Source organism: Passer montanus, unplaced genomic scaffold (genome assembly GCF_014805655.1).
Source record: "Passer montanus isolate IOZ18808 unplaced genomic scaffold, ASM1480565v1 scaffold2, whole genome shotgun sequence".
NCBI lineage: Eukaryota > Metazoa > Chordata > Aves > Passeriformes > Passeridae > Passer > Passer montanus.
The window spans coordinates 6,753,682-6,777,571 of NW_024366591.1; the positions used below are offsets into that span (position 1 = coordinate 6,753,682).

General features: G+C 38.6%; 1 protein-coding gene across 2 annotated transcripts in view; it reads left to right on the forward strand.

Moving 5' to 3' along the window:
- Nucleotides 1–16,413, forward strand: part of FAM120B (family with sequence similarity 120B) — a 48,378-nt gene extending 31,965 nt beyond the window's left edge. The window contains exons 7-10 of one of the 2 annotated variants that reach the window (XM_039707537.1): nucleotides 5,817–6,023; nucleotides 9,748–9,856; nucleotides 11,122–11,235; nucleotides 14,594–16,411. In XM_039707537.1, the coding sequence (XP_039563471.1) occupies nucleotides 5,817–6,023; nucleotides 9,748–9,856; nucleotides 11,122–11,235; nucleotides 14,594–14,646 (483 nt within the window). In that variant the 3' untranslated portion in view covers nucleotides 14,647–16,411. Of the gene's footprint in view, nucleotides 1–5,816; nucleotides 6,024–9,747; nucleotides 9,857–11,121; nucleotides 11,236–14,593 lie in introns of both variants that reach the window. The other variant, XM_039707538.1, reaches the window with a different exon arrangement.
- The last annotated feature ends 7,477 nt before the right edge of the window (nucleotides 16,414–23,890 follow it).

Here is a 23,890-nt window from a genome sequence, read left to right on the forward strand (position 1 = left end):
CCAATATCAGCTGCATTTGACAGAAATGTAGGAGTCTGGGAGAGCAATACTTACTGCTGGCTTTTTTAAATAGGCAGCAGGGAAGATGGAGAAGGCACTCTAAGTTGCACAACAGGATGAAACTTTATTATGGCATCACTTTTATTAGGGCATCCATGCAAGAGGGAGACATCATTACAAAGGGCTACAAGAATTTTCAGAGTCCCTAAGAATTAAATTGTGTTTCCCTACCAACTAAATTCAACACTGTCCATGTGATGGAAAGGTGAGGAGGTTCGAAGATAAGTATGTATCCAAAAACATGAACAAATATTTAAGACACTAAAAATTCAAATCTGTTCACATTTGTAGAAGGGATATGGCTGCTGGCTGGAGATAGTCAGATGGTTAGCTTAGTGACTATAATTCAAAATTGATATCAACATTCTGTAGATGTCACAGGCATTGTGGACTGTCACTAGCACTTTAGATCAGAGTGAGCAGTTGTGACTAAAATACGGGAAGTAATGTTTCAGTCATCTCAAGAAATGATATGTAATCTTTTGGGAACTGAAGGAAATTTTTTTCTAGTTGTAAATTGGTTAGCAGTAGTATTTTTGTGTTATTATTTGTAGAGTGCTTAATGGTAAAAGCAATTTTTAAATTTTGTTTCTAAGTTTACTTCAGTGGTGGTTTTGGCTTAATGTAAATATGAGTGTTGATCCACAGAGAGGTATCATTTTACATCAAAGTCCTGATAAAATCCAGTAAATAAACTTTCCTGAACATATAAATACTAAACAATTGGGTTGTTTACAGCTAAATATTTACTTCAAAGTCTTAAAAGTGTTTCAAAACTGGTTTTTCTAGTTTCTGTTGCAACCAATGCCCTCATAGGATCTCTTTTCAATCCCCTTTTTCCTTTGCACACACCTTGTTTAAGCAGGAAGAGCTTAATTTAAGCTGTAATCTTTCATCAGAATAAACCTTAGACTGTTTTCAAAACACTGGTGCTCCTCTCCCTCCTCAGTTTGACAGGGCCTAGCAGCTTATTGCTTAAAGCTGACTGATGCCTAGTAAATGTGCTATTTCACCAGCCCACCTCAGCAGGGTGACACTCCTGTAATTTCCCAACATTGCACCAGTTTAGGTCACCTTTTTCTCAAGAACAGAGAGTAGAGCTCCCATGTGCAGGGGCTTTAGCATCCTTTGCCAACTCCCACTGGGAACTTATAGTAATGGCTGAAGGCAGGACAGTCTGGGCTCTGCCTTTGGGTTGAGGTTGTTTAGTGATGCTTTCTATTGCAAAGGCTTGCCGTCAGCTGAGCGTTCATCTCTCTGTATTTAGAACACGGTGTGCCTTAGAGTTCTCAGGCAAAGCTAAGCCTTACTGCTCTAGTGACAAGTTCCTGAGATAGGATCTACCTGCTGCCTTTATTGCCCAAGCACAAATTGCCTGTGGTTAAATATTTGATAATTTAAGATGCAGGTGGCTGCTAGGGGAGTTAATGTAAGAAGCAGCAATACTGATGATATACCAACTGAGTTCAAAGGGATCTAAAAGGAGCTGGTTAAACTAGACAAGTACACAGATTTTGATCGCTACCACTTGAATTCCAGCAGTTTATTTTGTGGGACAAATTACATTGATTTGTATCTATTGTTGTTGAATTGATTAATTTTAAGTAGGAATCACCAAATACTAACCTGTCCTTGAGTGTTATATTTTCCCTTTTATCACAAAAACAGGTATGTTCTTTTGTAGGTGGGTGGGGAAGGTGGGGAAGGGAGGAGTGGAGAAATGCATTATGTAATTTTGAAGCTTTTTCTTTTTAAATTTCTATGCCAAAAGGTTAGCCATAGTCATGTCTTCTGTATTCAACTTCACCACAGGAAGAAGGCAACAGAAAGGAAAAAAGTAAACTCTAACCTAAGTCACAATTATTAATACAGATTTTTTACATTGAAAAAGACCATGCCCAGAATGTTGTTAAAAATCCTACTAAAGGAACACATTTTTAAACGAAATGTTGTATTTAGTATATTGAGATACAGAGGACATGTAAAGCAGCACAAGTAAAGAACTGTGAAATTGACATGATATATTTTCTCCTTGGTTTCAAGAAATTCTGCTAGTGAGATGGCTTTGCTGTATCTGCAGATCTCCGGCATGCTCAGATACTCACCCTCACACTTCAACTGTCATAGAACCTATTTATCATTTCGACAGAATTTGAAGCTTTTAAACTCCAATCAGTTGAGGGGCAAATGATTTTTTTAGTATGCTCCTGGAAATAGTTTGTGTGGCTTTCAAAATGCACAGAATAAGGTTTACACCTCTATCAAAAAATCCCTTCTGAGTCTACAAAGAAGAGTCAGAGGACTACTAGTATTTCCTTAAAACATAAAGGTATTTTTACATCCTGATTATTTTTTTAAATTATTATTTTATTAGATAAAATTTGAACTGGGAAATTTGCATTTCATGTACAAGATCCATGTATTTTCTCTTCCTGTAAGTTAAAACTATTCAGCAGGATGTGCAGTCTCCGTCTAGTCTTGCAAAGTGCTGCTGTGAGCAAACACTTTCCACCCTGCCAAGCCTTTCTGTCACCAATGCACGTGCACACAGCCACAGAGATTGGCCTGAACTCAGTGATATAAGTCTTCTAGCAAAGAGATTTCTGAAATTGTTAGGAAAAAACTTCATGCATAGTGTTGTGGATGCTGTAGCACTTCTCTTGCTCTTTTGAAGCAGCTTACCCCGTTCAGATCAAGCCTCAGATATCAGTAACCTCTGCTGCAGTGATGCTAGAGGACTGGGAACTTTTGAGTTCTGAGTCTTCAAATAGGAAAAAGTTCTCTTTTTCCCCAAGTGCTGGGAGGGTGGGGAGCTGCCATTGGTAGGCTCAGCAGCAGGGCCGCAGCAGAGGCAGCTGGTGCAGGAGGAGCAGTTCTCACACATTTCCTGTGTCCCTCACACAAATGTCGTCAGCCTGTGGTAGGAGAAGCAGCAGTGAGATCACAGGGCTGCATCTCACGTGGTTCACGGGGGTCCTGAGTTTATAGAAATGGTAAAAAGAGCAGACACAATTTACAAAAGGAAGTAATCTCTAGGGTGTAATGCCCTGCAAGACAAGATTTCTTTTCTTTTGGAATTTTCCACTTCTCATCATGATGTCTTAACACTCCAGACACCAAGCAGTTGTGAGCATTCCCATGGCAAGGCCACTCTGTGGTTTGCCATGTGTCCAGCCTCATTGTTACAAACTCACTGTGTTTTCATTTTCTTTAGTTTTCATTGCCAGACATGGAAAATAGAAACTACCCTTTAGTCAATGTATTTCCTATCCTATTAAAATAAAGAAATCACTGTTGATAGCTCTTGCATTGGTCTTGCTCATACTAATTTCCATTAAAACACCAAGCCTTACCTGATCTCCCTCACACACATGCACAAACCCTCCACCTCCCAATATTAACGTGCTTTAGGAAAGTCCTGGACTGATATCCCAAGACAATGAAGTCTTCTAACCATAGAGCTTGTCACCAGCAACATCATTTTATCTTTTTGGTCACTGTGTCTCAAGTTTAACTGAAAAGAGCACAGATAGGGTTGTAAATGATGTGGACACACTTCCTTAGTGGATCTTGAAGTTTGATCTGGTGATCAGAAATCTAGTAAATACAAAGTAAGAATCTCAGCTGCAACATGATAAGTGACTGTGTGCACTCTAGCTTAGTACAAATACTGGTTCACTTAAACCACATTCCTCTTTCAAGTACCCTTCAGCATCGTTAAACAGTTTGCAAACCCCTGCTTTACTTGCCAGAGCAAGAGAATTATGAGTGTGCATGTAGTTAGTAGTCTCAGCTGGCAAAATGGTAGCTAACATCTGGAGGCAATAAATTCCTGAAACTCAGTGGCCTGATCCCCTACTGGAAATACATTTGTTTTACAGGGAGGGCAGGAGAGAGTCTCCTTACTCTAATATGAAGTGTCACGATCAGAAAAATATGGACCTTTCATTTTCTAAATGACTGCTCAAATTCTAGTGGGAGGTGCCCCTGCCTATGGCAGGAGCCTCGAAACTTTAAAGGTTAACTTTAAAGTTAGATGAACTTTAAGGTCCCTTTCAACCCGAACCATCGTACAGTTCTGTAAAATTAGCTTGTGTTGTCTGCGTTTGTCTGGATGTCAGTGGTTGTCTCCAGCTGTCTGCACTGGATGAATTTCAGCTACTGACTGTCATGTTGGGTCAGTGCCCTGGTGGCCAGCTTGATGCCTTTCCAGGAATCACTAGAGACAGAAGAATTCTTCCCAGAGGGCTCTGAACCTCCCTGCCTGGCATCTCCCTGACTGTATCTTCATATCTGAGTCCTCTTTTGCTTTTACATTTTACAGAAAGCAGCCCATGGAGATGCACCTCATATCTTCAACCCTACTGCCCCTTGTCTGTGGTCAGGGAGAACCCCATCACAGAAGTCAGCTCACCTAGTCAAATTTTGCAACAGAATTCAGCTTATTGCATAATAGTGCAGAAAACCTAATTTCTTCACCAAGCTCTGGCTCTATTCTCCAAATGATTTATGATTTTCATTTTTGTAAGAAGTTTTGTAGCCCTTTATTGCTAGCAAAGGTTTCCTTATTTTGTTATGTGGACCTTAGAAAGGAAAAATTCTGATTCATTAGTACTACATTTCACATATTTTGCTACTACTTGTCATTTTTTAAAACATAAGGCACTGATGCTGTACATTCATACCTTTAAGACTTCTGGAGATCTTTCAAGGTGCAAGATGCAGTAATAATGGCCAACCCTTTCCATTGCATTTCAGACAAATAGTTCACAGCTCTGCAGGAGCTAGAGCTAAGACAATTTGAGTCACTTTTTGCCCTTTCTGTTCTGGACTGTTTTAGATATTATTCTATTTCTGGTATAATTTATACCCTAAGGGTACACCAGCTACAAGGGATTACAGTATTGATGGCCACACTGTTATGAATCTCTCCCGATCCTAATGGACTGCTGTGGAACAGACTGGAAAAGGCATTGCCCACTGAGAGCTTTGTACTGTTTAAACAATACTTAAAATCAGAGTTTTCCCCATACTGGATTCAAGATTTTTATCTTTTACTGTCCTCTGCCACAACAGGATGTTAAATTCATGCATGGAGTTTATCTTGGCTGTGAATTTTAATTGTCTTGTTGAGTTTCTCATTTTTCATTTTCAAAATGTTGTCACACGATTCCAGTATTTCTTCTGGAGACATCCAGGTTGAAGTGAAATAATTTGACTTTCAGATTACAGTCAAAGGAAATTCTGGAGTGCTTAATATAAAAGCTAGGATTTTGTTCTGTCAAATGCTGCAATTTAAATGATCTCTAAATGCTGTGACATTTCCGGGGTAAGCAAACTCTGGAAGGTCAGTGGATCACTGTACACATCAATTTGTACTCCCAGTTCATGTTTTTCATTCCACTAACAGAACTTTTTTCCTGCAGAGCTGCTAATGCTTGAAAAATACTATGGAGCCATTTATTTTGTCTTTCCACTTACATTTTGAATGTATTTGTCTTAAAAACTTTAATGAGATGCTGTGTTTGTTAAACTTCACTTCTTCCACTTTATTGAATAAAATTAGATACAGAACCCTCAGATGAATTCTGTGGAGTAGAGGGTCGTCATTGTCACAACATCAGGACAGCTGACAATTTTCTTTGCTGCTTGTGTGTTTATATGTGATGGTAAGATGGCTTATATTTACTGACTTGTGAGACCTGCCTTTTTATGTGTGTTTGCGTGTGTGTCTGTGTGTGTGTGTGTGTTCACAGCTCACACAGGTAGACTCCAGGGCTGTACATCTGGGTGCTGTCCTTATCCGTGGCCTTACGACTTTGCTCATGGCCAACAGTGCCTGTGGCTTTCCATTCAGGATGGATGATCTGATGCCTTGGGCAGTGTTTGATGGAAAACTTTTTCAAGAAAAATACCAGAAGGCACACCGAGGTTGCTCTGTGGAAGAACTTTTGGAAGGCAATGTAAGTGATCACTTCTTTTTAGTTCTGCATTCTTTGTAAAAATGTACCTGTCCACTTTGTTGTTTTTGTATTCGTGTTTACACTTTTCCCCTTTCTATTTTTCTTCTCTTTCTTATTCCTTTTTCATTCTCTCCACAAAAAAAAAAAAAATTAAAAAGAGTAGAAAAACAGCTTATAAAGGAAGCTGCAATTTTACCTTTATTTTTGTTCCCACTCCTCAGAAAATAATAGAAGGAAAATAGTTGTCAGTTTCAAAAATGAAAATGCCCACAATAGTTTTCTAGTACTGAGATATTAATGAAACCTTTCTCCCATAAGATTTTAAGCAACATATTAAGAACACCTTTAAAAAAAGGTGTTTAAGACTGATATTTTTAAAGGAACCTAAATTTTGAGATGAAGGTTTGGCAAATTTGAAGAGGAGCTGCAAATCAGAAGAAGGTATATTCTTTTAGAATAGGTAAATATGGGTATTTATTTTAGAATCTCACCAAGTACCTTCCTGTGACTCTAGTTACTTATTTAGTTCTCAGTCCCACTTCATCTTACAAATCTGGGGATTTATAAGCTGTGCATGTGTTACCAAAAGAGCAGTGAGATTTCGGACATGTCTGGGCAGGGAGGTCCTGCTGGGCACTCTGCATTGCTCAGGGCAGCGTGTCCAGGCTCAGAGGTCTGCTGGACTTGGTGCCGGACTGTGCTGATGCGCTGCTGAAGCCTCAAACCTGCCTCGTGCCCCACCAGAGAGATTGGGTAGATCTGTATCCATCTGGGAAGGTAGTTCTAAAGACCTTCAATTAATGTGTCTTTCTCAATTAATGTATCTGAAAAGCCTGTATCATTTAATTACTTTTGAAAATCTTACCTTTGAAATGCCTTTACCTGCTACTGAATGTATCACTTGAGGTTAAAGTAATTACAGAGCAAAAAGGTTTCAGTTTTGATTTATGTTAATCTTATGCATCAATGCCAGTTGTTTTTGTATAACTGGTTTTCTTTTGTGATTTTGTGTCCAGCTGCATACCATGCTGGTCTGAAGTGAGGAGTGCAGCTCTTGTGGGTGGGTGGAATGAGCATGTTTTTAGCATGAAGGAGGAGAATAATCCTTTCCATATGCATTCAATCCTATGATTAGGACCATAACCTCTATCCAAATCTTGTGGTTCCTATTAATTGGTCTGTTGATTTCAGTAGATTTTGGATTGGGCTAATGGTTCATTCAGGAATTTCATGCAGGACTTTTACAAAACAATAGAGGGTTTAAAGAATAAATGGGAAAATGTTAAAGTATCCAAAATGAAAATGATACTTGTTTTCCTCTTGGGTAGAATTCAGGTTAGTGGGTAACTTTAACAATAAAAATTTAAATCTGTACAACTTTTATATTAATCTATAGGTATTTTAAAATTTATTGTGTAGTATGTTTTAGCTCACATTTTAAAATCTTGTGTTAGTGTTGGAGTTCTATTTTATTCTGTTTTATAATGAAGATGAAGAAAGATCTTACTTTCTTAGAACAGAGTTAGAAATATGCTTGATCAACTGAAATATCTGGCTAGGGTTTTTAAAAGCCTGATGCTCTGTTTTAAACAAACCCCAGATAAACTGTTCTGTTGTGAGGAAAAATGCTCTGGCTATGTGAACTTTCTGAGTAGTTTAAATACCTTTTACTTTTTTAGGTACAATTTTATGGTACATATATGGCAGAGATATGTACCCAGACTAATAAAATAGCTTTCCAGCTTATCAGTTTGAGGCAAGAATCTGTTTTGGGGAGAATTGCCAAGAGATGCCAGTTTAGTTGGGAACACTGGCAAGGCAACAAGTATATGTGATTGGTTTTTCTTCTTATTATAAGTTCAACTTTAATAAATAAAAATGGTACTTAGTTCCTGGCAGAGCTTAATATTCTGCTGGAAGCCAATATCTTTCAGCACTCATTTGTTAACAATCTAAACTTGAGCACCACAAATCTAATGTGGTGATAGTGACAGTATTGTAGTCAGAAAAGAAGTTATTCTACTTTGTATGTTTTGTTATGGAAAAGAAAAATAATAGGAAAAAGTAATTCCTTTGGTTGTTCAGTGCTTGTTTCCTAACTTCTGGGGTAATTTCTCTATTATCTGGACAGTTACATTACTTCAGGGACTTGAGGCAATCTCAGAATCAGTATTGTTTTGAATATGATAGGCTTAAATACAGTTAATAGGTTTCTGACAATTACAGTGGAAATACAATCCTGGTTAAATATTTACATGTATATAAAAAATTTTGAACTTCTTAGGGTTTGCTTCCTACAGATTCTTATACCAAAAGAAGAAAATGTGTACATTAAATACAATTGATATTTTTGTGGGCAAGTTTTTGTGTAGCTCAGCTCTTTGTAGCCTAGCAGCTGTTAAAGATAAAAAAATGGACAGCTTCTGATAAGAATAAAAATAGAGCCATCTTGGTTTTTTACAAAATTATACTAAGCTCTTATTATGCTAGTTCTATTTTTCAAAACTGTAATCATATTAGTTTGTTTATCCACACAGAAAATTGGCTATAATAGTCTCATAAAGAAGTGAGGCAATGATATTATCACTTTATTAGCCTTTTTATTGTGCTTCTCACTAATGAGTATGTTCATGGTCAATTTTTTTAAATTAAAACCAAATTACATCATGGGTTCAGCATAATTGATATGTTTTGTTCTTTTCTGATCTCACTTTTCATCCATCCTCCACACATTCTGAATTTATTCTCCCAGGAATAAAATGAAAGGTTTTTCTCTGTGTTCTTCATGGGCTGGACCCAGTTTGTGTGGTAAAACAAAATTTTAAAAAAATCTGTGTGTTTTAGTTAAGTCTCTCTGAAGATGTTTGTTAACTTAAGAAATGTATTAGGGAAATTCTCAGCAGGATTCATTCAGGGAGTCAGACTCTACCTTTAATTTAAGAAACCTCTCTAGTTACTGCAGTCTTGCTGCCTATTAGATCTTTTTAGCTTATCCTGTCATCTTCAAAAGGAAATGTCATCCTGTAAAAATCAGTTCAATTTTATGAAAATAACAAATTGTGCTATTGTTCTAAAATCTCTCTTCTCCTGATTCTCTTAATTGTGTAGTAAATCCCACATGCCCAGTACCAGTCAGGAAAAAAAGAAATACATTCTAAGATCTGTCACTTTTTCAAAGCTCACAGAAATCAGAGAAAGTTAAAGGATGTATCATCATCACATCTCTCAGTATTGCATCCTTAACTAGCTTCAGCTTGTCCTTTTGACAAGTAGATTTTTTCATCACACCACAAGGTAAACATTTGAATTTAATTCCCCCATTTCTTTTTAGAGTTAGTTATGCTTTATCAGTCAGGAGTTGGGCAAGTTCTGTTTGTAATGTTTGAGATTAAGAGACTGATTCTAACTGGTGTATTTTCCATGAGTTCATCAGTCCTTATCTGGAGGTTTTAACCATCTCTGCCTGTGGTATTGCAGATGGAAGTCTAGTTAAGTGAGAAAGGGGAAAGCATTTCTTCTGCACCCCTGCTCATCTCTCCAGGTATCCGCATTCAATATTAAATGTTCAAACTTTATTTCATGTAAAAGCGTGAACCAGCTATCAGCTTCATGCATGCACAAGTGTGGCTAAGACAAGTCTTATAGTTGTGTATGTGTTTAATTTGTGCTGCACCTGAAGAAAGAAGAGCAGAAGAGTAATTGATTTTAACTGTGTTTTCTGCAGGAGTCTTTGTACACACCCTTCCAGAATCTGAAATCTCTCATTTGCAAGTTTTGCATGGCAAAGAACAGAACAATACAGAGCAGACCAAGAGGAAATGGATTTAACACAGGTTGGCATTGTGTGAATTTTATCAATAAAGTTCATATATAGATGAGCTAAATTATCCTTCAACAGCAGCAGCAATTACATAGGCAGCCCATCAAGCTAAGTAAATTTTAAGTTCTTTCTCCAAGAAGCAATTAATAGATCTAAGAAAATATTAGATCTATTGCTCTTTTTAGCGATTTATGTGAATTTGATTACCCAAGTTTATATAGAATAATATTTCCATCTAGGTACATAGCTAGTGAGGTATATGCAATAAGTATCATTAATTGACAGAAACACCACTATTTATTCAGTGACTAAAGATATTTTTGTAGGAGAAATTAAATGGCCCAGCTTTTTCTTTCAATCCCTCAGGGGAGCTATTTAACATTGATAGTTAAAGGTTGGAATGAGGCATTGAAGATTAAATACTTCTTATTTCATTTGCTGATATATTTCAAAATAGAAGAGAGCTTTTGGGCAATTTGAAAAACTTGCTTAAGATCTTGCTCTTTCCTCCCAACTTTATGGCTCAGTTTGCAAAATTGTTTTCCCTACCTGAGCTGCCTGACTTTTGGGGTAAAAAACATCTAAACATATAAAAAACATCTAAAAGGTTTTTAACATCAAGATCAGCTTGAATGTTGAGGCTTTGAGACTTTGAAATAATTTACACTGAATCTCAGTGTTTATGCTCATATTATATTTATTATCTGCTTAATACGTGATCAGTTATAATGTCTGTGAGGATAAAAAATTACCCCTTTGGAATTCCTTGAGCAAATTACAACAGACAGAATGATTTTCTGCTGGTTCAGTACGTTGCATTATGTGGCAGCAATACTTCTGATGTGGGTCTACAACAAACTCATGCTGGACACTCAAAATTGAGGATATCTGTTGGTGATTTATAATACCAGACCTTGGTAGCATCTGCTTTTCCTTGAGAGCTATATTTAACCATTTTAATTATGATTTGTGATTCCAATTTGGAGAGAGAATTCTGTTTGTTTTAATGACTGCAGTCTCCAAATCTGTGTCATAAAATTTTGATCTGGTTTCTAAATGCACTTGTTAGCAGCTTGTAATCATGATGTGCATAGATGGAAATGAGGACAAGAACCATTCTTGTTAGGCTGACTTTAACTTGGAAAGATCGTAATTGTGCTTGAGTATTTTGGCACAAAACTAAGAAATACTGTTTCCTGAAAAAGAATACACTGTCTCTCTTTTTCTCCATTTAAACTTGCATATTGTCAGAGTTGCTTAGTGAATACTGTTTTTCAGGAAGAGAACAAAGAGATTTTAATCCCAGGTTACAACAGCCACACAGAAGTCATTTTGTTTCTCCATATCATAACCAGATGAGGGAGTTCACACAAAGACATCTGCAATCCCAAGGTAAAAAATGGGTTTGGAATTGTCCCTATCACCAGTATAACAGCTCTGTGTCTACCTGCAGTTCATGTTTATGTGTGCAGTAACCCTGCAGCAGTCAGCAATAAAACTTGCACTGATGCTTTAAGTTTTAGCTTTTATATTTTTCAGATTCTGTGCTGCTTTAGTGTGCTGCTTTAGTCCTGAGCTTCATCTTAAGACTTGATAAGCTCTCTTCACAGAATAGGTAGACAGAACAAGTCCTTTTCTAGCTTGGGACCAAGGACAATCCATACTAGTTTTGGGCCCAAGACCATAAACAATGGTGGACTGAAGAGAGAAAACAAGAAGGATGGGACTTCATAACCTAAAGCTGTTAACTAAATTGTCCTAAAGCTGGGCAATTAACTCCAATATGCTAACGGATCAAAACTTAAAAAAGTGTGAGACCCTGTGACTGGTCATCCATTTTGGGTTCATCTTGGGTGTAGCCCTTGGGCTCTTGTGCTTCCCAAGGTGTATCTATTGAGACTTTTTAATAAATACCTACTTCATTCTTTAACTCTGTCTAGCCTCTGTTCTAGGTCAGCCTTCACAAGGCATCAGTATCAGTTACACAGTTGTGTATTGTCCCTTGCGAAAACCAACCCTGCAGGGTGAGGTGGAGTGTAGTATTGTAATCTGCAGTCATCTTCTACTCACAGTGTTCTGGGAAATAAGCTTTCATGTGGTATTTGTAATTTTCATGCTTGGTCTCAGCTGAACTGTGTTTAAAATTGTAACAGTTCTAAAACAAATTGGCACAGCTGCACAGAACTGTGTCTGAAGTCTTTAGCTGCAGATCTTCATTCATACTTCAACAAAACCCTAAAGCATATGAATAAAGTTAAACACATTCTTAGGTGGTTTTCTAGATCAGCGTCCCTGCTTCCAGGTCACTGCCTAAGTGATACAAATGCAAGTTTTGTCTTGCCTTGGCATTTATCTTAAGTCATTCACCAGCCTCACTTCTTGAAAAGAACAGACATTTCAGTGAAACACCACAGTGGATAGCACTGTTGAGCTGACTTAATTTCAGTTTTACTCATTACTGTGAGTTGAAGCATATACACATAGATTAAAGAAAATAAGCAAAGGAAGAGAGGTGTCTAAGAAACATAAATTATTTTATTAAGTCTGCAGAGCCTGAATTACTTTTATGTTTCCAGGTGAGGTTTTCAAATAAGATCGCTGATATGATTAGGAAAGATAAATAATAAATAGATACAGTGAATATTTTAATGTGTTTCAGCTGCCACTGTTGAATGCTTCAGACTAAGATAATATCATTTGATTCACAAATAATATTCTTTGATCCTCTATGTAAAATATAAAGCTAAAATATAGAGTATGTAGGCTGACCATAAGCAAAACCCAAACTGGTCATTGTTACCAGTTCTTGACCATGGGAAGAAACCTGATTATTCAGGGGTCAGAAAATCTCTGACCAGCTCCAGAGATCTTATGGCTAGGTGTATTCCACAAAGTATGTTCCACAGTAACTGTGCTGCTGTGTTATAAATGTCTTTCAGTAGCGTTAATTAAACATCTTGGCTTCTTTTACACTATCCCTATTTTTTACCCTCAGGACACTCTTAAAACATGATCCCATAACTGCTGTTAAATTGCCTGTGTTATAAGTAAAACAGGTTTATTGGAAAAATACATCTGTCCTTATAAAAGAACCCTGCAATGTTTTAGAGCTCCTTTTAAAGTGATCTGCCAACATGACTCATTTTGGCAAAATTATTTTCCTAAGTTTGCTAATATTAGCACAGTTATTTGGGTTACTTCTCTACGTAGCTGTTGTCTGTTATATGTGTGTCTCAGCAAAGAGAAAGAAAAAAAAGAACAAAAAAAGTAGTCATTTTCTGTTCATGGTAGCTTATGTGATAAAACTCCCTAGTAATAATACTCATATCTGTCTATCCCATCTTCTATGTACCTACCCACTGTTATGGCTCCTGCTGTTGCATATCATACATAAATCATTGGATTAAATGCAGTAAAAAGTAATGGAACAGTAACCATAGGATCCATATCTTCTGTATCAGGAGTGTATATAATGATTAGGCAGCCTTTGCTGTCTCTTATCAGTTAATGTTTAAGAATTCTGTGACAATGTCTCAGCTTCACCAGTGGAGGAAAGAGTGCCTCCACCAAAAAGCATCAGCCTGAGAAGCAGTGGCATTTCTCTGAGAGGATGACTTGAATCCCCTCAGGCAGAACAAGAACTGGACCCAGGCATCCTTCATGATATGGTCAATAGTAGCTACCCAGCTGCTGTAATAAGCAGCTCATCGTCTAACTGTATTTTGAGTGCAGGGAATTCAACTGTGGCTTTTTTTGGTGTTTTGGGAAGGTTGTGGGATTTTTTGTTTGATTTTATTCATTTAACTTCGCTCCATAAATTTCTTGGCTGTGTGTTACAAATGGATAAAAGCACATCTGTGTTACTCAGAGCTGGACATCTAAGCCTCAGGAAGGTAGATTTTCCCTTAATATTTCTTGTTTGATAATTTATGGATTTTAGGTTTGTGGCTGCAACACCACACCACAGCCCATGTACCCTATTGGTAGACAAACTTCATTAATTAGAAGTTAAGACCACTAATACATTGCTTTGCATCACAATGTTAACTCATTCTATAAGAACCTAAAAGTAAACTGAGCATTTAGAACTCTGGAAATCACTGTTATTGTCCATTTCTTCACAGAATATAATTGCATCAAAAGGGTACATTCACTTCAGTCTTAGCACACAGTAAAACACATAATTGCTGATAATACAAGCAGCCCCTCCTTTGCAAGATATTTAGTCAAGTCTTCCACACTGGTGTTGCTTTAAAGCATGCTTCTGATTGATAGGATTTTGGTAGAACTGTTATGCAGATGGGACCTGAGAAAACATTTAATTTACATTGTGAGTACTGCTTTGCTAATAGGGCTCTCTAACTAAGCAGCATAGTGCACAGGCACACTTAAACCAGGATGAAAATATTTGTAAATATAACTTATGTCTGCTTCTAAACAGCATATTATCTTTACCTGAATTCATACAGTCAGATCTACCAGGCACAGATGAGATTCACTATCCCAGCCCATTAACTGGACTAAGTTTAAAAGTTACTGTCACCCAAGAGTTTTAAAAAGAGCCACTATGCACTTTATCCTCCAAGATCTCAGAATACTAGATATAATTATACACCAACTGGACAGGGACATGTATTTTTTTTAAGATATGTATAATTGTCACTTTTCTTGCATGCTATCTTAATAAGCCCTTGTTTTTCCTCCTTTAATGTTCACTGAATGTATTTAATTCCTCTCTTACTCTCTCCAGGTAGAGGATCAGGACATCCACATGGAAGGAGATATCACCTTCCTCCTCGGTAAAGAATTCATGTCTACAAGTGGCAAATGGGATGGTGGAATAATTGCCACTGGAATAATTTTTGTTTATTCAGGCTTTCACCTGTTTTTATGAACTGTGCAGAGTAACTGGGCAGTGTGACTGTGGAGGAAATCACACAAAGCTGAGGCTGTTCAGCAAGTTAATCACTTACCATGTTAGGCCTAAGCTCGTTATGAGACTAGAATCACCAAAACTTAAGGTACAGCTACCTGAGGCACAGTAGCATCCCAGTATAGCTACACTGTTTTGTCCATTTAACAAGGGAAAGTCTGAATTGTTTTTTATAATATTGTGAGATATTACTGAGTGTGAATTTAAGATTTAAACTGTAATTTTTGCATATTTTTGTAATAGTTGTTTATATTACAATACTTTCCTCACTATGAATAATGTGTCATGTCTATGCTGTATTGTGGTTTGTATCTTGATTGTGGATTATATCTGTGTTTTAAGGGTTATATCATTGTTTCTAAAAAAGTTTGAAACATGACATCACTGATGTAAGCATCATCTGCCAGTGAAACAATGTCACTTTCTTGTAAAATGTAACACTTTTTTACAAAGGAAAAAATTGCTTGTACATTTGATACTTTTAGTTAAGCAATTTTTTGTAATTTTTTCAACTGAGGAAAGAATCTATCATGCTCTACTTCTATAATGAATAATACATATAAGAACTCAATATTTCTTTTCTGCCCAGAAGTCTAGAACACTGACCTTCAAAATGAAAAATTGCTGTGTTTCACTCTGTGATTCAGTTTTAGTAATATATGTATTTGTTTAGTTCTAAAATCAAGGGGATGTCAAGAGAGGCTCTTCTTAGTGGTGCCAAGCAATAGGACAAGAGGCAATGGGCAGAAACTGATGCACAGGAAGTTCTACTTGAATATGAGGAAGAAATTCTTCACTGTGAGGGTGACTGAGCATAGGAACTGATTGTCCTGAGAGGTTGTGACGTTCAAGAACCACCTGGCCTCAATCCTCTTCCCCGTGCTCTGGGACCTCTCTGTGACTGAACAGGGAGGTTGGACCAGATAACCCCCTGTGGTTCCTTCCAGTCTGACCCATTCTGTGATTCTGTGATTTTTCAGTTAATGGTGTTCTTAGACCTTATTTCACACAACACAGTGTCTTGATTTGCATTTCAGAAAATGCACTGTCATCATAGGGGTATTCCTGCTTCCTTTTTTAATCAATTTTCCACTGACTGTAATTGTACTATCATTTTTTTATTATCATTTTTATTCTTCCCCTCCAAACCTTTTGAAATAATGTGGTCTGATTTTTATGAAAACTTCTCTGGTTTCAGGGATCTCATGAGGTATAATCGTGTATTTTGAAAGAATGTGATCATGTGCCAGAATCTGTTGGTAATTCCCTCTTCAGGCTTTGGTATGAGAAAAAATATCTGTTGTCCTCAATAAAAAAAGTTAAATACAGTCAGAGTGGGAGTTTTGCTGTGCTAGCTGTGGTATGAATTGTTGGTAATAATTACCCTGATTACTGAAGAATTGATGGCATATCTGTGAGGTTGTTTTTCTTCCTAATGTTAGACCATAAGCAGAAGCTACTTATTATTATTCTTTCCAAGCCAAAAGATTTTTTTTTCCCACCAGGAATAGTAGAGGGAAAGCAGAAGCATGAAGCTGAAACATAGAGGTGCTACTTTCCTGTCTCACTGGACTTAGAATTGTTCACAATTCACAATGCCACAAAGCTTATGGACTCTAGAAATAAATAATATCAGAGAACATGACTGTAAAGGTTCCAGTTTAATAGGGTTCCCTTAATTTGTGGACCACAGGGTTGTTTTGAATGGTTACAGAACAGAGGACAAACAGACGTGGATTTGAAGTGAAGGAATGTATGTTTGTGAAGAAAGCATTCTTGTTCAGCTGTACTGCTTAGTCTTCTCTAGCCTGGATGCTGGGTAGCTGCCTTTCATCAAATATTCACTGAAACTGTGGATTGATTTATTAGCTTTATGTGTTCCCCTTCTGGAAGGGGATCCAGAGGACATTCTATTACATCCATAACTTAGTCAACAGTGACTCAGCAGAAATTGTGACATAGTAATTGTGAGAGCGTGACTGACAGGAGCACATCTATCAGCTTTCCTCTATATGTATCCTTCCTCTCAAATTACTTTGCTCATTTGTGACACCATCACACTGGGAATCTGAATCTGGACTGAAAAAAAACCCCGAAACAATGAGTTAATCATATGATACTGTGGCGCTGCAATTATCAAAACATATAATTTGTGCCTCTTTTATAAAACAGGAGACTACAATTTTAATTGCTCTGCTATCTTAGCAAGTGCTGTGCTGAGATGGAGGGGAAAAGCAGTCCTAAAACTCTACAGAATTTTTTGTGCCATGCTGTCTGAGGAAAATTATAAGGATACCATATTATATTGCAAAAGTGATCTTTAAGTGCTGGGGAGGAAAATCAAAAGTTTACATGTTCACATTTAAACAGTGGCTCCCCATTGGCAGCTAAACTGGGAGACAGGCTAGTATATGCTCCTTCACTTGGAAGTTTGATAGGACATTCCTCTGTAGTGCAGAGCCTCTTTCTCTTAGAGGGCGTCTTCTGATTCTATGGAAGCATGGCCAGCCCAGTAAATACTCAGAAACCTTGGCATGTTTCTGCCATAAAGGCACATGGTCCTTGGGGGCATGGGAATGCATGAGGTTCTGTGAGGCTGCCCTCTTGGGGACACGCTGCTGGCCTGGCAAACTCCTCAGTGCAGCTCATTCAGGGTGGCTGAGGTTGCTCAGGACGGGGCTCAGTGATGGTGACTATTACAAGCACCAGAGTTTCCTGGTGTTCCTGGTGCAGAGGTGACTGACAGCACCATGCCTGCATCCTGGAGGTACTGCCAGGCTCTTCTCGTGGTCCTCAAAGGGGTTTGACTGCACTGCTGGGTGACCTTGGATCCAGCTGGTCAGTGAGGAAGATCTGTGTGAGAGAGCTGTGGGAAGCCTCCTGGGAATCTCACGACATTCTTGACTCAAAAGCAGTGTTTAAACCCAGGTCCTTGCCCTTGGTGCTTGCCTAATCTGCTTTGTAGGAATTCAGTCCCATGCCTGTCTGATTCTGCCTTTGCCTTGATGATTTGACTTCCTTGTGTGACATGGACATCCCTCATCCCCATGGACTTGTCCAGTGATCACAGGACTGTTGTGTGATGCTGGTTACCACCATCAAATCTACTCTGCTGTTCTTCAGGTACTGTGGGACTGCACTCTCAGCACTGAGGTCACTGCCCTACATTGCCCCTCCACTGCTGGCTTGCCTTCCCTTGTGGAGCCAGCCCCCCTTGCTGCTCCATGACAGCTTTAAGACCCTGACAGCACAGGGGGTCAGGCAGTCAGGCTGAAACTACCATAGTACTTGGATAATGTCAAAACAATAGATATGGTGGGCTGAAAACAGCTGGAAAAACTGAAAATGCCTACAAAATAGCCAAGTGTCTTTGTGTATCCCTGCAGAATTAGGACCTTGCTTTCATTGCTTTCCAAAACCTTACAGCTGACAGCCAGACCTTTCTCACCCATAGCCAGGCAGATGGGTACACTGTGTTTCAGCTGTGCCCACCACAAATGTGAAGCTGGTTCAGAACAGAAGCTCATTTGATAAAGAGTATGTTCTTGAAGCTGATTCTTGTAGAGCTTTCTGGCTTGTTCTGTTTTTGGAGCCCTAGGCTGGTTATCAGGCATTAAGTTTAGCCTACAGTTTTACCTAGAAGTATGGCATTGAGAAAACACATGATGAGTTGAAAAGTTGTCTGTAACAGACAAGGGCAGCTGGCAGAGCATTCTGTCTGAGTACTCGCCAGCCTAAATTTATTTAGTGTTACTACAAAATTGGTTTTGCTTGTGCCAGCTGGGAAAATACATCTTTTTTGTATTAAAACCCTTTGACCTTAGAGTCTGGAATTTTTGTTCAGATAAGGAATCCAAACCAGTTACTGACTGTGATGCTGTCCTGGGTGCTGCTCATTGTCTCGGTAGCAGCTATGGTAGTGCACAGCTTAAAACTCACTAACACACCTGAAATCAGAGTGCAGGCAGAACATCAGCTATAGCAATTGCAACCGCGATCTCCTACACCTCTAAAAACTACAAATGCAAATATACAGCACCAAGCCTGGCAGAGTTCAAGGAGAATTTGGACAATGCTCTCAGGCATGTGGTGTGACTTGGGGATGATGCTGGGCAGGGCTAGGGGTTGGACTCGATGATCCAACTGGACATATTCTGTGATTCTGTGAAATACAGAGAGAGGCATTTCTTCAGGGCAAAGAACTGTTCTGAGTGCAGTATTTCAGTCACACAGTGTTGTATTCTGCACTGAGTGTTCATGCTCAACATCAAAATGTATCTTGCCAATAAGCATCACCAAAAGACTCTCTTCTCCTCCGTGATGACATTTGTGATGACTGTTTAGCATTCCTTTGGAGAAGGACTTGATTTGGTGATCAGCACTAACCTGAAAGTTACACAGGCTGGGGAAGCAAGGACAAGACAGAATGCAAGGTATGAGTGCAAACAACCCATCAATTTAGTATTTTGAGGCTTTGCAGTATTTTGAGTCTTTTTGAGTATTTGTCTTTGCATTGATTCTTATTTTCCCAGTTACACATTAGGTCACTTATCAAATGACCTTTTATTATTAGTGGTCCCATAGATAAACAGGGATATATTAAATGCTAATATAGTTAATCTAGGCATGATTTTTTTTATATTAATACATTGATATTTCAAATGTATTAAGCTTCTGTTTTTCACACCAGAAGATACAAGAAATACTAGTCACAGAAACCAATCCTGGATATAAGCTTTCTGAAAGTGCTTGATATCTGCAAGCTTTCTTAATAGAAAACAGTGTGCCCTGTCTCAAAAATTAGATAGCCAAGTCTGTAGCTGGTTTTTGGACTCATATTAAAGAGCAAAACTGTACTGTAAGAGATGTTCTGACATCAGATGTGTTTCCTAAATATGCTTTAGGTGGCTTAAAAACTCTTTAATCAGTGAAGGCAATCACAGTTTTTAGAAAAGTGATGAGAAATTTACATGTCATTTATGGCATTTGAAAAATGTAGGTCAAGGCAACCATTCAGGAGTTACCTTCATCACATTCAGCTTTATTTTAGGTGAGAGGTTGTTTGTTAATAGCAGCAGACCACCAGGCTCTGTATCTACTTCCTGATAACACTTGAATTTTCACTTGTGATCATTATGCAGCTCATCTAAAAGGGATGTAAGTGCATAATGTGCTGCCTTTTGATAATCATCTTTGTCCCCTAGTTTAATTACCCATCAGGTCCTTCAGTCCTTCTGATCTAAATTCTGCTGGAGGGTTTTCAATTCCAGTGATGTCTGAGGCAGGGTGCTGGTGACAAGGCTGAACCTCTGGTAACATAATACACATATAAAAGATCACCACATTTAAACAGGATGATAAGGCTGCTCCCAAACATTTGAACAACTTGCAATACTCCTCTCTTTAACAAAGCCTTCATTTTGTAGGTGTGATCTATTTTCTACTCCACCTTCCCTATGCAGAGGAGGGATTTCATAAAGGAGCAAATAACAGAATTTCAAACAAATCCACTATGAAATTGCATTTCCAAACAGAAGAGGCAGAGCAGCTATACAGCTGATGTACAGAAACACAGAGTATTCAGAAGCTGGCCAGTGCATCTAGACCAAAACTTCTGGGTTTTAAAAACAAATCAGAAACCTTGAGCATATACTGGTTTGGAATACACTTAATGCAGATTTGTTTGTGGTTTCTATTGACTACCTGCCTATCTAGGCTCATCTGTTAACTGTGTGACACCAGTGCAAGTTTAGGCATTGGTTGTGGTTTATGCTTTAAATAAAGATTAGATTTTAATGATTTCCTGAAGTTTTTTTTGAACAAAAGAAATACTAACCTGCAAATTCTGCCTTCTTTTTATTTTGAGGAGGGAATTATTTTACTTATTTGCATTGCTGGTTACTATATTAATTCTTGGCAACAAATAGTGCTGTAAGAAACTTTTGCTCCAAGCAAGGTAAAAAATAGCATCAAAGAAAAAATATTAAGTGCTAACAAGAGCCAGTTTGTATGTCTTAACACTTCCTTGCTGGGAGCAGTAAAGAAATCCCAAATTTGTCACTGTGCATTTGCTTACACTAAGGTGTTACTGCTTAATCACTCCACCATCCCTCTTCCTCATAAACACCCCCATCTGCCTGTAGAAAGAGTCCAGCTTAGCAAGGCTGATTGTTTATGATGTTAAAAAATGGGAAGGGAGCGGGGAGAGGAGAGGGCAAAAAGAAAAAAAGGAAATAAAGCTTTTCTTCTGTCCTTATGATCCAGGAGTGCAGTGTTTCAGTGGTATTTTGACTGTGTAATGCTCACTAGGGGCTACAGCTGGTGCCAGCTCCAGCATCTAGATTTTGAGAGGATGAGTGTTCAGCCTGATGGAGGATAAGATGCCTCTCTGTGTGCTGGTTATGATCTATCCTTTGAGGGGAAATAGTTTCAGTCACAAAACAGTTGTACTTTTAGGTATGTGAGGGTAGCATGTGTGATGCTTCTGTAAGAGACTCAGTAGCATTTTCCTCCCATACAAAAAGTTTTCTTACTCTTTATATGTCTTCAGTAAAATCCCTGAAGGGCCAGAGGGAGGGTCTTTTTTTTTTTTTCCTGAATTCTGTTGGTTTTAAGTTGGGACTACCAGAACAGAAGTTTAAAAGTAATTTTACAAAAGAAAATTAAGCAGATATGAGGCCAGGGTTGCTTGAAAAACTAAAAAACAAAGGCTATGCTTTGTCTCAGACACCTTGTGTAACTTAGTTCAACTGCGTCCTTTCAGATGTGTTAGGCTGACAGTGCTGGGAAATTAGCCCAGGCCTTCTGACTTCTGGTAGTTTCCCTGACTGCTGGACTACAAACTGGCATGACAGATTGCATCCAGCACAGTAGGCTGCAGAAAGTAGTTAATGGAAAATAGACTGCTTTGATGTTCACTTCTGGTGGGCTGATCCTCTGGTTTAAAGGCTAAACATCTATTGTCCCCAGTAGGAGTTTTCTTTATGAAAAAACTTTCACAAAATCTGTAATTTCCATTTTGTTTTCTGCGACTGTGGTTTACTCTATTTCTACATTCAGTAGACAGCAAACATTTTCAAAGTGATTTGTAATTTTCATGTCTCTAACTTTAGAGGCCACAGACATGGCCTTATTTCTCAGAAATAAGCTAAGCATCTGTCCTCTTCTGCAAAAGCAGATGTCTCTAAAGTATTTCCATCAGAGCACCAGAAATGAAGGCACCTAAACACACTGCCCACTTTTCTGGGAGATGGGGCTAAGCACTGCAGAGATGCACCTTAGAAAACAGGCTCGACTAAAATTGAAATGGGGGGGAGGGTGAGGAGAGTGAGAGCAAATACAGTAACAGCCTATGATTAGAAATCTTAACAATGACAGTGAGTTCTGTTTAATTCCTAACTGCTTAAAAGCAGGCCTGGGGAAATGCTCTGCTTAGAAATGTCATGGAAAGTGCAGCTGGTCCATAGGCTTTATCTTGAAAAGCAAAGGATCTTTCCCATTTTGCAGTAACACTGCCATTTACTGGGCCATACCACTAGCAATTTGCAACAATGGGAGGGAAAAAAGCTGCCATTTGACCTAGAATGCAATTTTCAACTAATTAATAAAGTGACCATTAGTGCCCGAGGGGATAATAACAGGAATAAGAACAAATTACTGTGGTGTGCAAAGGAGGCTTGGGCATTGTATTGCAAATTTCTTATGGCACTATTCTTTTTTTTTCCTCCCCTAACTAATACTTTTAAAGTGCCCCCACTCAACACTTGCTCCTTGTAGGACCCTTGCAAACCACATAAGAATTAGCCCTTCAAAGATGAATCAGGATCTAATTGTTGTTAACAAAGTGCCACCTGGAGAGAAATGTTACAATATACCTTCATTACAAAGCATTCAATCTCTCTCAGGCTCACAAGTCCTGGCTACAGTACAGACAAAAAGAAGCAGTTGCTAGCATTAAGATCAGGCACCTGCAATTATTTGTAAGACATTGCCAGTCCCTGCACAAATATGCCCCTAACATGGCATGAGCCTGGTTAGAACTGCTCTGTTTATGCTGCTTCAGAGCAAGTTTTTCTGGGATCTCTCTGTTTGCAACACTCTAACCTGTCGCTGGAGCCCTCATATTGGAGGGGACATCAGGAGAAGAAGCTGCCCTACTTTTTCAGGATATGCTCTAGCACATGCTCTCAGTCAAGACTCTTCTCTGTTTTATGGATTGACAATGCTCTGGTTTCATTTCTCTGCCTGAACGGGATTTTACTTGTGGGTGCAGCACATCCTACTACAGGTCCTGCTTGTGGTCACACTTTGCTGTTTCAGGGGTTGGAACTGAAGACAATGTCTGTGTCTGTCCACCAGTGTCTGTCACATTTGTGGCTCTGTGTCCACAGAAGAAGTCAAAATGACACTACACTTGTCTGTCCTGAAAATTCCAGTCATTTATTTTATACCAAATTGAAAACTACTGTCCACGGGCTCATTTTGCTCATGCCTTGTTTACAAAATCAGGGAGTCGACTTGACTGAGAGCTAACCTCGCCAAGAAACCAGCAACAAACTCTAGCTTTTGATCAATGAATCTGTCCCTTGTGGCCAGCACAAAGAAGGGACAGACACTGGTAACTGGAAGCAGGTGAGGGAATGCAGGACCTTCCCTTCCCTTTAGGAGTAGGACTTGCTCCTTTCACATTAAGGTGAAACCAGTCTCACTTCCCAAATAACTTGTTTGGTGGGTTTTTTTAGTGGAAACAGCCCAGGTTTGAAGGGGCCTTGAAAAATCACCTGACCCAACCTTCTATGAGAGAAGGAGCGCAGAGGAGATTATTTAGCACCCTGTCTGATCACACCTTGAAAACCTCCAGTGATGAGGACCATACTACATCCCTGCAGAGGATGTGTTCTAGTGAATGATTGTTCTCATTGTAAAGAATTTATTTGTCTTCTTATTTTAATAAGCATGAATATCCTGCTCATTCTGAGGATCGGGTAGTTGGAGAGTGAAGGAGAGGTGGAAGCAGTCTCCCCTCTTTCTGTTCCTTGCCCAGATTTTCCATCTCCTTACCCATCAGATTATCCATGCTGCTTCAGAGAACTGAAGGTCTCACTAGAAGGGAAT